The following is a 14,978-nucleotide window of genomic DNA, read 5'->3' as shown; positions in this document are numbered from 1 at the left end:
TCATTTGCATTTTATGGTATCTTTGTCTTTGATTTAAAAAAACGATTGCAATAGTTCTTCATCTATCAGAAACAAAGGTGAAACCAGGAAGTAGGCTGAAGAAACTCTGAATACCCAAAAACAGATCTCATTAAGCTTCATTGTTAAAACCCTCTCAGACCAATGCCTTGAGCATTATTTTACACAGAATTCTACCTGACTCCTAAGTCTCTGGCACATTAGAACACAAGAAAACGTAAATTTACACCTCTGTGGGTGTTAACAGTTGCTACATTAGAGCCTATAAGTAATATTATGATCTTTATTAAAATTTGTTATTTTCACTTTCTGGGATAGTTATTATCTTATAAAGCTTTAGAGAGATTTTCTTGAAGATGGTTAAATTTTTTAAAAAGAAAAGAAATTGTTAAGGATCTTCCAACCTGCAGATCTGGAAGATAATAAAAGATCTGTTGTAAAATGTGATCCATCTTTATTTCGAAGGAGTGGTTTTATAACGCAGAAGGAGTAATCCCCAGGGGAAGGGAAATTCTTTGTACGTTTGATTTCTTTCTGCATTGTGTAGCCATTTCTGGTCTACAGTGGCTCTGTCTACAGAATAAAGATCCTTCTGGCTTTGTCAATGCTGGGAATTTCTTTCAACCTTAAGATTGATACTAATCAGGGGCACCTGGGTGGCTCATTCAGTTAAGCATCTGACTCTTGATTTCGGCTCAGGTCCTGATCTCAGGGGTCCTGATTGCAGGGTCCTGGGATCAAGCCCCGAGTGATCCCCGAGTCGAACCCTGCATCGACTGGCTTCTCGCTCAGTGGGGCATCTACTGGAGATCCCCATTTCCCTCCCCCCCCCCCATAAATAAATAAATCTTCTTAAAAAAAAAAAAAAGACTGATACTGTTCATCACTGGGTCATCCTTGCTTGGGTCTCACTTAAAGGGGCATTCATTTTTTAGTCCTCCCCTGAGCCCCCATTGTTTATTCTGAATTACTGACATGCACTAATTCTCTTCTTTGGGAATTTTCTGCAGTGAATTTAAAATAGGAGACTGGTTTTCCACTTTACATTTACCTTATCTTTTAGTCATTCTGGCTCAGGGAAAACAAAACTAATCCTTTGTTATGGTTTTCTCATTCCGATAGCAGTTGTTTTTGTCCATTTTAGGAAACTAATTTTTATTGTAGCTTAAGCAAAACCTAAATAAGGAAAGGAAGTTTCCTAGGAGGAAAGTCATCATCTACATTTCAGAGTTAATAACTTTTGGATTTCTTATATTTCATTTTTCATCCTAGACTGGTGGCAGATAATCAGGTTAACCAATATACGCATTGATAAGCAAATTTCCACAGGTCCCGAAACCTAAATGAGTTCAAACTTTTTATCAAATACTATTGGAGAGAGATAATTTTTATATTATGTTTTTAAAAATAGGTAGTCCTTAAGTGGTTATGTTTTAAAAGTTCACATGTGAGCTATATATTTGAAATTTCTTTTAACATTATGAGAAATTTTAAACATACTGAAAAGGTAAAAGAATTCTACATTAAGCATCCAGATACCTAATACCTAGATTCTACGTACTTATTTTTATTGCACACTTACTATAAAGGAAAAAGACTCATGTATTTCTCTTCTACTTATATTCATAACACTTCTGATATCAGATGTGTGGGATTTTTGATACATCAAGCGGTTCTCCAACACCTGCAATTTAGTTCATGTCTGACTAACCCAAATTTGTACAGATCCCACAGGTTAAGGGATCAGTCAGCTACCCCTACTTCAGATGCCAATCATAAATAGTAGGTCCCTGGGTTACCTGCAATTTCTGTTCAACTTGCTGCAAATTGGAGGTTCCCACAAATCCCTTCCTCGGATTTGATCTTTTCCTAAAATAGCTCACAGAATTCAGGGAAACACTTATGTTTACCATGTAGGTTTATTATATAATAAAGGATATGACAAAGGATACAGATGAATATCCAGATGAAGATATAGAGTGAGGCATGGGAGGGTCCTGGAGCACAGGAGCTTCTATCCCTGTGGAATTGGAGTATGTTACCTTCCCAGCATGTAGATATGTTGAACAAACTGGAAAAGTTCTCCAAACCCCAGAGTTTGGAGGTGAAACTTCCAAGTTTCTGATCATGACTTGGTCTTTCTTATGACCAGCCCCCATCCAGGAGTCCACCAAAAGTTGCCTCTTTAGAACAAAAAATACTTCTGTCACCCAGGGAATAGCAAGGGATTTAGGAGCTCTGTGTCAGACACTTTTATCACTTACGAAATTGCAAAGCTCTTGGGACTTCTGTATGAGGAACTGGGGTGAGAGACCAAATATTAGAACAAAAGATTGTTCTAGCACCCCTGTTTACAAGAGTTTAGGAGCTCTGTGCCAGGAACCAGGGGGCAGAGATTAATAAATATTTATTATTTCATTCCTACCCATCTTTAAATCTATCTGTCCATCAATCCATCTTTATGTTGATGCATTTCAAAGAAAGTACATTTTACCACTGAACACCTCAGCCTTAATATCTCTGAGTTCAATAGTTTTTTTCTTTTTTGAGGTAAAATTTCCATACTATAAAATGCAGATCTTAAATGTGCTGTTTGATGAATTTTGACAAATATATTCACCTGTGTAACCCAAACCTCTATCGAGATAGATTTTTTTTTAAAAGATTTTATTTATTTGGCAGAGTGATAGAGAGCACAGATAGGCAGAATGGCAAGGAGAGGGAGAAGCAGGCTTCCCACTGAGCAGGGAGCCTGACGCGGGGCTCAATCCCAGGACCCTGGGATCATGACCCAAGCCGAAGGCAGACACTTAACTGACTGAGCCACCCAGGTGCCCCTATCAAGATAGAATATTACCGACATCCCAGAAATTTCCCTCATGCCTCTTCCCAGTCGTTCCCCACCCCCACTCTCTAGAAGCCACTATTCTGATATTTCTCTGATATTTTTCACTATTTCTTATAGTTTTGCCTCTTCAGTATTTCACCATTAAGCATGATGTTAGATATAGGTTTTGTAGCTGCTCTTTATGATATTGAGGAATCCATTCCTAATTTCCTGAGTATTTTTATCAGGAATGGATCGTGGGTCATGATAAATCATCCTTTTATATATTGCTAGATTCAATTTGCTACTCTTTTGTTAAGGATTTTTGCATGTATGATCATGAGTAATATTGGTCTGTAATTTTATTTTTGTTGTAATGCTTTTGTCTGATTTTGGTATCAGGATTTGCTAATACTTTGTTAAGGATTTTTTTGGTAACCTATGTTTGTAAGTAATATTGGTTCATAATTTTCTTGTAATGATTTTGGTTTTGGTATCAGGGTTATGTAGATCTCATAAAATGAGTTAAGAAGTATTCTCTTCTACTTTCTGGAAGAGTTTGTGTAAGATTGGGGGTTTTTTTTTTTTTTTTTTTTTTTTTAGATTTTTTTAAATTTATTTATTTGACAGAGGGAGACACAGCGAGAGAGGGAACACAAGCAGGGGGAGTGGGAGAGGTTGAGAAGCAGGCTCCCCGCAGAGCGGGGAGCCCGATGTGGGACTCGATCCCAGGACCCTGGGATCATGACCTGAGCCGAAGGCAGTCGCTTAACCGACTGAGCCACCCAGGCGCCCATGGGGGTTTTTTCTTAAATGTTTGACAGAACTTAGAGTGAGACTATGTGAGCCTGTAATTTTTTGTGGCAAGATTTTGATAATAAATGCAAATTTCTCCTATGTGTGAGCTATTCATATTTTGTTTCATCTTGTGTCAGTTTTGGTAAGCTGTACTTTTTCAAGGAATTTGTCCTTTTTATCTAACTTATGGAATTTATTGGCATAAAGTCATTTATAATATTCCCCTATTAGTGTTTTAATATTTGCAGATCTTTAGGGCTATTTATATTTCATTCCTGATATTGCTCATTATCCCTCTTCCTTCTTTCCTTTTTCTTTTTTTTTTCCTTCCTTCCTAAAGTAGTTTAAGCTAGAGGATTATCAATTTTACTGCTTTTTTTTTTCAAAGAACTACCTTCTGGCTTTAAATTTTTCTCTCTTATCTGTATTAAATGTTATTCTGCTTCTTTTGACCTCTACTTATTTTGGGTTAATTTTTTTTCTTTATCTAACTTCTTAAGGTTGAAAATAAGGTCACAGATTTTTGTACATTTTTCCTGCCATAGTCATTTAAAGCTTTAAATTTCCCTCTAAATACTGCTTTTGCTGCATCCAACAGATTTTACTATGTTGTATTTTCATTATCATTCACTTTGAAATACTTTTAATTTCTTGTATGATTATTTGTTTGACCCCAAGATTATGTTAGAAGTTGTTAAATTTTTAAATATTTGAGGATTGTCCAGGTATCTTTCTAGTATTGATTTCTAACTTAATTCCTTTTGGTTAAAGGATATACTTTCTGCGGATTTGATCCTTTTACATTTATTGAGAATTGGTCTGTTGCCTAGTTTATGGTCTTTCTTGCTTACTATCCCTTGTGTACTTGAATGATTATTCTTCAGTTGTATCCAATGTTCTATAAATGTCACTTAGATGAAGACGGTTGGTAATATTCAGATCATGTCTGTATTTATGGATTTTTTTGTCTAGTTGATCTATCATTTTAGAGAAGGGTGTTGAAATATTAACAACTGTGATTGTGGATTTGTCGATTTCTCCCTTTAATTCTGTCCATTTTTGCTTATATTTTGAAGTTTTGTTATTAGGTACATATACAATTGTAATTTTCATGTCTTCTGATAAATTGACCTTTTAATTATTATGAAATACCTCTCTTTTTTTTTTTTTTTTTTTTTTTAAAGATTTTATTTATTTATTTGAGACAGAGAGAATGAGAGAGACAGAGAGCACATGAGAGGGGGAAGAGTCAGAGGGAGAAGCAGGCTCCCCGCCGAGCAGGGAGCCCGATGCGGGACTCGATCCCGGGACTCCAGGATCATGACCTGAGCCGAAGGCAGTCGCTTAACCAACTGAGCCACCCAGGCGCCCCATGAAATACCTCTCTTTATCTCTGGTAATATACTCTGTCTTGAAGCTACTATATATGATATTAATATAGGCATTCTAGCCTTCTTATGTTTCTTGTCTGTTTGCTGTATCTTTTTCCATTCTTTTATTTTCAACCTATCTATGTCTTTTTATTTAAAATTTATTTCTTGGGCACCTGGGTAGCTCAGTCAGTTAAGCGTCTGCCTTCGGTTCAGGTCATGATCCTGGAGTCCCAGGATCGAGTCCCGCATTGGGCTCCCTGCTCATGGGGAGTCTGCTTCTCCCTCTGACCCTTCCCCCTCTCGTGCTTTCTCTCTCTCACTCTCTCTCTCTCAAATAAATAAATAAAAACAAATTTTTTTAAGTAAATAAATAAAAGTTATTTCTTATAGATAGCATATTTCTTATAGACAGGTTTTTTATCCATTCTGACAATCTCTGTCTTTTAATTGGGGTGATTAATCAATTTTCATTTAATATAAAAGGTTGGATTGAGGACTGCAGTTTAATTAATTTTTTCTTGTGTACATTATCTTTTTTTCCCCTCTCTTTGTCTTTGCATTACTTTGTAGTAGTTACTCTGGTGATTGAAATATACATCTTTAATGTTTCAGTCCTTTTAGAGTTAGTATGTTAATATTTCTAAAAATGTAAAAACATTGACCACATCTCCCTTTTGTACTATATATATAACATCTATATACATTAATAACACCAAAATATAATGTTACAATATTCAATTTAAACAGTCACATGCATTTTAAGGAAATTTATAGGAAAAAAACTCTTTTATTAACCATTTGATACTCTTCATTTCTTCCTCAAAGCTTTCTAATTATTAGTATAGGAGAAACTGCTTCTATATATTTATAGCAATGGGTCTTAACTGGAGTGATATTGCCTTTCAGGGGAGATTTGGCAGTTTCCGGAATCATTTTTAGTTGTTACAACTGGAATGGGGGTGGGGTGCTATTGGCATCTAATAGAATGCTCAGAACCACAAAGAATTATCCACCCCAAAATGTTAGTGCTGAGTTAGAGAAACCCTGGCTTATGGAAAAGGTTCTGGAAAGAGTGAAATACACTTTTAACATGCAACTTTTAGGTTTTCTTTCATCAATCCTATGATTTATTGGAATTTAATAAATATAACTTACACCATTGTCTCTGGCTAACAAGGATAAAGGATACTTGTCTGTACGGCTGGTTTTCTTAAAATAGTGGTGTTAGAACTACTGTAAATAGGGGTGCCTGGGTGGCTCAGTCAGTTAAGCATCTCACTCTTGGTTTCAGCTCAGGTCATGATCTCAGGGTCGTGAGATCAAGCCCCACATCTGGCTCCGTGCTCAGCGTGGTGTCTGCTTGTTCCTCTCTTTCCCCCTCTGCTTCTCCCCACACTCTCTCTCTCTCTCAAATAAATAAATAAAATCTTAAAAAAAAAAAAAAGAACTACGGTAAATAGCTTTTTAAAATAAGGAGAAAAGAAATACATGTTTTTGAAGTGACTTCTGTGCATTCCTACTAGCTGTGTTACTTTAATGGAAGTACCTTGAGCTATAGCTATAAAGTTTTTTTCCCTCTCTTCTCTCCAGGAAAGTAGCCTGCAACTAGCATTCTCTGTGAGCTAATAATGACCCTTACAACCTTTTTATTTGAGGAGGGCAGGAATAGTTTCAAATATTTTACTTCTTTAAAAAAAATTTTTACTTCTTTTCATATTTTTTCACAACTGAGTTGGGAGTAGGAATTTGATTTGGTCCTCAGGTTTATTGAATTCATCTAATAATACAAGTTATTTCATGGTAAGATTATCTTGTCTCATATAATCAAAATATTTTTAAAGAAACAACATAGAGTTTTTATTTTATGGGCAAGCACAAAACATTAAGATAGCAAACATAAATACCATTTCCTTTTTGTATAATAGGTTGGACAGCACTTCATGAAGCTAGTGTAGGAGGATTTTATCAGACAGCAAGTGAACTATTAAAAGGTGGAGCAGATGTAAATATCAAAGGAATGTACCAGATCACTCCCCTACATGATGCTGTGATAAATGGACATTACAAGGTACTGTGATGTTTTTGTTTGCAAAGCAAATACTACATTCTGCAAGTATTAAAAATCTCTGGAACCTATCAGTTTTAGGAATTCCGTTTTAGTTCATTCTGCTAATGAATAATCAGAATATGTAATAAAATTTTACTGTGTAATAGATTTGTTGTTCCTAATATGGTAGATGCCATTTTACATGTTACTTTTAATAAGTACAGATCATGTTTTGGTTATACGTAGTCTTTTTTAAACTTACACTTCTTTAAGACTCTTTCAGTATGGTGCTTTATAGGTTTTACCAGAAAGTTTCCTGCTTGTAGAGTGTTACACAGTGATGTCCAGTCCTAACAGGAGGCATCCAGCTTTATGGACACTAATGTCACTTTCAGAGTCCACATAAGACCTGAATTTCTTGGGTTTAATAATCAGCCAGTATATACTAGCATAGATGTACCAATGGTTAAAATATCAAAACACTGTAGTTCCATACAGATTGGTTAATAGTAGCTGCAATTAGGATGATTGATGGTAATATTAAATTAAGATGATTGATCCCAGCACATACATTTATTTCAGAAGTCACGTAAGCTCTGAGCTTCCCAGACATTTTTCTGGTCTAGGCACCATGCTATAGGACTGAGGCACTTGTTAAAAATATCCTGTTATTTATTTCAGGTATTGGAAGTTGTCTCTGGGTTCGAGTTCCTAGGGTAGGAAAGGGAGCTAATCAGCTGGGCTCAGGAAGTTATGTTCTACATACTTCCAGAAGAAATGCCTGACACGTAGAGCTGGAGAAGGCTGCCTGGAGCCACAGGCATAGACAGAGCATATCCCTTCCTAATGTGAAACAATACTTCAGGGAAGTTTAAGCTGTTTTTCCTTTTTTTTTTTTTTTTTAAGATTTTATTTATTTATTTTTTAGAGAGCGAGCGAGAGAGAAACAGCATGAGAGGGGAGAGGGTCAGAGGGAGAAGCAGGCTCCCCGCCGAGCCGGGAGCCCGATGTGGGACTCGATCCCAGGACCCTGGGATCATGACCTGAGCCGAAGGCAGACGCTTAACCATCTGAGCCACCCAGGCGCCCTGTTTTTCCTTTTTTGGATAATATATTACTTGCTAGTAGGTGCTCACCCCTGCACATTGTAGAGAGGGCTGGGGGGGAGGGAATTCTGCTTGGGACCTAATTTAATGGCCAGAAGAATGCAGGCTTGGACAAGTGATGGTGTGAGCCCTCTCTGTCCTTTACCCCCTCTTCAAAGCTGGCCTCCATTAGAGAAACCTCCCCAAAGCACTTCTTCCTTCTACTCATGGTAGAAGTTGTCTGCTCTTCAAGTTGTCAGGGCTGACCTATCCTAGTCAAGAGTCTTTTACCCCTTTGGGCAAGGTAAGCCCTGAGCACTTTACTTTTTCCTTGTTTCTTTCTCAGTTGTTCTTTTGTCCCATCCGGTAACTTGGCTTTAGTCAATTTCTGCCTCATGGGTGACAACTGGCTGTCTCCTGTGTGGCCTTTCCAGATATGTAGCCTTATCCTACTCCCTCAGTGTAGTAAGAGGGACCAAAGACACATGCCTCTGACTCCAGAATCTAATTTCCTCACTACTTATCTTACTCCCACTTGTGTTCTTGTGACTCGTGTGCTTCTGGCACTGTGGCATGTCCTGACTGATGGCAGGAGAAAAGAGAAAAGAGAATGACAAGACAGAAGTGGAAGTCTCAAGAATGGTCATGAGAATTAAAAGCTGAAACCCAGTGGGGTGGGGTAAAATCACTGTCTTCTTCATTGCCTTCCCATTTTGTTTAGCTGCGGGGAGCCAAAAAGTTGCTTAAGCCAGTCCAAGAGAGATTTCCAAAACTCCAGGTCAGTTCTGGACTGACTTAAGAACCAAAGCCTTAAGAATCAAAGTAGGGCAGGATATTGTTTTGGAAGATGGAGTAGGGATGGCAAGAGCATCAGATGAGGATTTAGGCTAACCTTGAGGGAATCTCTTATGTGATGCAAAGATGATCAGAAAAATGGTCTAGACCCTGAATATTGTATTGCTCCCATGCCTTAGTTGTCACAGGACTCATATGTCAGACAGGGAAGCCCTGGGAACCTGATGCTGGACTCAACACCTGGAGAGTGTGAACTTCTTAAATATTCCAGAGTTGAAGAAACTTGAATATATGTTGTCTTACAGGAATTGACTTTTATACTAAATGATGGGAGATACTAAAGATAATACCCTATTTTTTAAGAAGTAAAAAGCCATTAATATTTGCAATAGTCCAACTCTTTAGAGACAGAGAGAACATTAAGAATGGAAGGTAGAGAGGCGCCTGGGTGGCTCAGTTGTTAAGCGTCTGCCTTCTGCTCAGGTCATGATCCCAGGGTCGTGGGATCAAGTCCCACATCGGGCTCCCTGCTCAGCGGGAAGCCTGCTTCTCCCTCTCCCACTCCCCCCTGCTGTGTTCTCTCTCTCACTGTGTCTCTCTCTGTCAAATAAATGAATAAAATCTTTAAAGAATGGAAGGTAGAGAGTAGAGGATGGAGAGTAACGGGTCATGGTTAAAGGGTTTCTTTTAGGGGATATTAAAATGTTTCAAAATTAGGGATGCCTGGGTGGCTTAGTCAGTTGGGTCTCTGCCTTCGGCTGAGGTCATGATCCCAGGGTCCTGGGATCAAGTCCTGCATCAGGCTCCCTGCTTAGCAGGGAGCCTACTTTTCTCCCTCTGCCTGCCGCTCCCCCTGCTTGTGCTCTCTCTCTCTCAAATAAATAAATAAAATCTTTAAAAAGAAATGTTCCAAAATTAGATTGTAGCTATAGTTATACAACTCTCTTAAGAACGTTGAATTGTATTTTTTATTTATTTTTAAATTTAATTTAATTTTTTTTAAAGATTTTATTTATATACAATTTACAGAAATTCAGATCCTTTTTCTCATTCCAGATATTAACATGAAAATTTAGTCTCCTTTTAGTGTAGGGTTACTTAGATCCTACTCCGCATATCCTCCCTGATTACATGCATTCTTTTATTAAATAATATTATTGACTACTCTGTGCCAGACACTGAGAGAGGCACTGACAATATAAAGATAATTAAGACATATATCTGTAGCTTGAAAGCAACTTAAACATCTATTGGGACGGTACTGGTTAAATAAAGTACAGTACATTTAATAGTAGACTATTCCTCAAATGCTAAAAATAATGAAGTTTATTTTTTGCTGGTATGGTACAGTCTCAAAGCTTTGTTGTTCAGGGGCAAAATATAAGGGAATGTATATACTATATGACCACTTGCATAAGAAAAAAATATATGTATACATACATACATACATACATATACCTGTTGGACTAGATTAACTGTGGAAAAATTCAGAAGAAACTGTAACAAGGGCCTAGGAAAAAATTGGATGACTGGAGGACAAGGGTAGAGGAGGGAAACTTATTTCTCATTGTATACTTTTCTGAGCCTTCTGTATTTTGAATGGTATTCATTAATTCCCTATTCAAAAATAATAAATTTTAAAAGAAAAATGTAGTCCCACCCTCAGAAACCTTAGCATACAGGCAAGACAGATATATAAGAAATAATGTAATAATAAATATATATATTGTGCACTATGGTAAAATATGTACCTGAAAGAAGGGAGAGGTCATTTTTCTCTAGAGCAGCAATGGATTGGGAGGTCAGGGAGTGCTTCATAGAAGAGGTTACTTGAGGAATAGTAATAGATTAAGGGTTGACTGGTTTCTCCCTGACACTCTGAGGAGGGGCAGCAGCAACATAGTTATAGACAGAAGACATAACCATCTCCTGGAACCTGCTAAACTTACATTTACTACTACAGAACCCAATGCTAATTCTTAGTATATCTGCCAGCTCCATTTCACCAGCATCTGAACTATATACATTTCTCACCTTTCCTCTTTCAGTCCCTCCCTCCCTCCCTCCCTCTCCCTTTCTACCCCTCTTCCTCTCTACCCCTCTCCCTCTCTCCCTGTTTCTCTCTTTTTTTGGTAAGATAAGGGTATGTATATCAACAAATTATGATTCAGTTGCAATTACATTAATTTTTTTATTGGGCAAAGTTGTTGGAGGTAAACCCAAACTCTGTTATTGAAAGAAATATCAGATGTTGCTTAGAGTTGTATGTTAGCACACATTTACAATAATATACCTTTTGTCTGGGCATGCTCACATGAACAATCTTCCCATAGGTGGCAGAGTTACTTCTTTTGAATGGAGCCGATCCGTTACTTAGAAGTGACGGTGGAAAGTGTCCTTTGGATGAGGCCAAAGATTCATGTATGAAGCGTCTCCTTGAGAAATATATTCCTAAACACCAAAAACCAGGTAAGATTAAACTGCCCTGTTATATCTGTTTATCATATTCATAGAGAGTTACAGAAATTGAATTTAGAATTATAGAAATTAAATTTCTTTTCCTTCTTAGTTTTGAGAAAATCCATCCAGTGGTGTCCTTGCCCCATTCCTTTAATAAAGCACACTGACTTGTTTGCAAGTGCACATAATGGTAGGACTCTAAAAGAACAAAGAGAACAAAGAGAAATAATATCAAATGTACTTTTCACTGGTGCTTTGCATTGCAAACAGTTTAGAAAACTTTTATAAAGTTCTTTTTTTCCCTTACAATTTTTTGGCTGAATAACATGATATGATGTAAATTATATTTGGCTGTATCTTTCTCGATGAGTATGGCCAGGATTGTTTATTTACATTTCTGTTCCCTAACAATCTTTTCTTATAGCTGTATTTTTACCCTGTCATCCATTACACTGGTAAAAATTGAACTACAGGGCGCCTGGGTGGCTCAGTTGGTTAAGCGACTGCCTTCGGCTCAGGTCACGATCCTGGAGTCCCTGGATCGAGTCCTGCATCGGGCTCCCTGCTCAGCAGGAAGCCTGCTTCTCCCCCTGACCCTCCCCACTCTCATGCTCTCTCTATCTCATTCTCTCTCTCAAATAAATAAATAAAATCTTTATTAAAAAAAAATTGAACTACAAAAGAACTCGATTTATGGTTGTCAATAAGAAGAATTTACATATATGGCACTTTCTTTATATTCTCCTTAATGTGTCTGTTAGATTTTTGGTAAGATCACAGCATTCTTCTGCTCAAGACCCTGCAGTGGCTCTCCATTTAATCTAGAAGAAATGTCAGTATCCTTATAGTTGCCTGCAGGCCCCTATATCAGCTGTCCACCCTAATTAATTTCTTCTCCTACCATTCTCTACCTCTGTCACTAGACTTCAGTCACACTGGCCTCCTTGCTGTTCTTCAGATGGGCCTCCTCCACCTCCTTCAAGTCTTAGTTCAAATGTGATCTTCTCAGGGAGGCCTAGACCATCCTAGTTAATACTGCTGCAACCTGCCTCCTTCCCACCCTCACTGTACTAGTTATCTATCACTATGCAACAATTACCCAAAATTTAGCATCTTAAAACAACATTTATTATCTCTCAGAGTTTCTGAGGATTATAAGTCTGAAAGCCTTTCAAGTGAGTAACCAGTTCTGGATCAGGGTCTCTAATGGGTTGCAGCCAAGCTCTTAGTGAAGGATGGTCATCTCGAGGCTCAGCTAGGACAGGAAAATCCACTTTCAAGCTCACTCACATGGTTCTTGGCAGGCCTCAGTTCCTCACTGCTTGTTAGCTAGAGGCTTCAGTTACTTGCCACATGAGCTTTTTCCTTAGGCCTGCTGACAGCCTGGCAGCTGGCTCAGAGCAAGTGATCCAAGAGAGAGAAGGCACCCAAGACAGAGGCCACAAGCTTTCTATAACTTAATCTTGGAAGTGATATACAACCAGTTCTGCCATATTCTATTTGTTCTAAGTAAGTCACTAAGTCTGGGAAGTTCCACCTTTTGAAAGGAGGAGTATCAAAAATTTTATGAACATGTTATTCAAACTGCCACACTCATTCCAATCCCTCTTACCCTACTCTGCTATTCTATTTATCCTTTTCCCATAGCACTTAACACCTTTTAACACATTGGACAGTTTGTTTATTTTTTATTCTCAGTCTTTCCCCAAGAATCTAAGCTCCATGAAGGAAAGGATCTTTATTTAGTCTGGTGATGAGTACTAAAATGCCTTGTATAGAGTAGGCATTCAGTAAATATTTGTTGAATAAGTAGTGTGTTAGTCCTTTTAAACACAACAAACAAAACAAATTCTTTACCTTCAAGAGATGTGTATGTGCTTCATTCAATTTTATTAAACTATATTTTATATTTTTAAATATTTATGTATTTGAGAGAGAGAGAGCACGAGGCAGGAGCAGAGGGAGAGGGAGAAGTAGACTCCCTGCTGAGCAGGGAGCCTGACATGGGGCTCTATCCCAGGGCCCCGGGATCATGACCTGAGCCGAAGGCATATGCTCAACTGACTGAGCCACCCAGGCACTCCATTAAACTATATTTTAATAAAATTTTCCCTAAAGAGGTAACTGTTTAAATGCTATTGACTAAGGACTAAGACTTGGATTAAAACAGCCTACTTTAGAGGGGAAGAATGAAGGGGGGGAAATCGGAGGGGGAGACGAACCATGAGAGATGATGGACTCTGAAAAACAAACTGAGGGTTCTAGAGGGGAGGGGGGTGGGAGGATGGGTTAGCCTGGTGATGGGTATTAAAGAGGGCACGTTCTGCATGGAGCACTGGGTGTTATGCGCAAACAATGAATCATGGAACACTACGTCAAAAACTAATGATGTCATGTATGGTGATTAACGTAACAATAAAAAACAAAAACAGCCTACTTTATAATAAAGAGATAACATCATTGATAATTAAAGTCCACCAAGAGGTAATTAATTAATGGTTCTTTAGAACAAAAGACTTCTTCCCCTTTAGCCCAATCTCATCAGAAAATAAGAGGGACAGACTCCACCTTGTTGAGGCCAGGTCTATAAAAGCACATTGAGATAGATTATTATATTCGTATTTATATAAACTGTATAGATTATTGCACTCATATTTACATTTCAAGCTATATGAAAAATTGCAGATATTCAGTTGGAGGCAAAAGTATGTGTATTTTTATGTTTTTTGTTTTGATAATCTGATTAATTGCTTGACTTCTCTATTTTATGGTAGCATGCATTGTTTTGCTCTGCTGAGAGTGCTTTCTCCAGCATTTTAGCCCTTTCTCCAAATCCAGAATCTCCTGTTCACCATTGCCCACTTCTGACCTATACTTACCCAAGGGAATTTCATTCAGGGAAGGAATCCCAAGCCTTTCTTCTTAGGAGTTAGCTCCCACTCTTCTTTAGGGAGGCAATTTACGAGGTGGGCTGTATTATCGTGCTTCATCAGGTGGTTTGAATATTTCTTAAGTTTGAACTTTCAAAGTCTGTCATTAATTATCAGCTTACTTATCAATATAAATGAAAAAATTAGTTTACTTAAATAAAGAATATGAAACAGAGTATTTGTTTTTAAATTTCTGTTGAAGAGCTTTTAATTATGGGAATGATGTATAAAGGACCTTCCTCATGCAATATATATTTGGTGCTTTTCTGTTGTAGAGTACAATACATCTACTTTGGTATAGGACAAGAGTTCATTCTTACTAATTTTATAGCCTGGGGTAAATTAACACTCTCAGTTTTCTCATCTGTAAATGTGGGCTTATAATATCTACTCCTCTACCTACATATCTGTGGGATTGTTATTGTGAGGATTAGAGTTGATGTATGTAAAATACTTCAGTACAGTATCTTACATATGACAGAGCTTGGAGCAACAGAGTGAAAAGAGTTACAGCTACGTCACTAAAATTCACCACTTCAGAATTCATATCTGTGTAGTTTTTTTTTTTTAAGTTGGTTATAATAGAGCATATAGACTCTTAAAACTGAGATGGGCATGAAGGAGGGCACGTGGTGTAATGAGCAC

The 14,978-nt window shown here is 37.6% G+C and overlaps 1 protein-coding gene across 1 annotated transcript in view; it reads left to right on the top strand.

Moving 5' to 3' along the window:
* Nucleotides 1–14,978, top strand: part of ANKRD31 (ankyrin repeat domain 31) — a 140,637-nt gene that overhangs the window by 55,075 nt on the left and 70,584 nt on the right. Inside the window, 2 exon segments of the mRNA XM_044916663.1 lie at nucleotides 6,942–7,084; nucleotides 11,277–11,412. Of these exon segments, the coding sequence (XP_044772598.1) occupies nucleotides 6,942–7,084; nucleotides 11,277–11,412 (279 nt within the window).

The sequence above is a fragment of the Neomonachus schauinslandi genome, chromosome 7 (assembly GCF_002201575.2).
Source record: "Neomonachus schauinslandi chromosome 7, ASM220157v2, whole genome shotgun sequence".
Taxonomy (NCBI): domain Eukaryota; kingdom Metazoa; phylum Chordata; class Mammalia; order Carnivora; family Phocidae; genus Neomonachus; species Neomonachus schauinslandi.
Note: the sequence above shows the minus strand (reverse complement) of the source record. Positions and strands in the feature narration are given on the sequence as shown.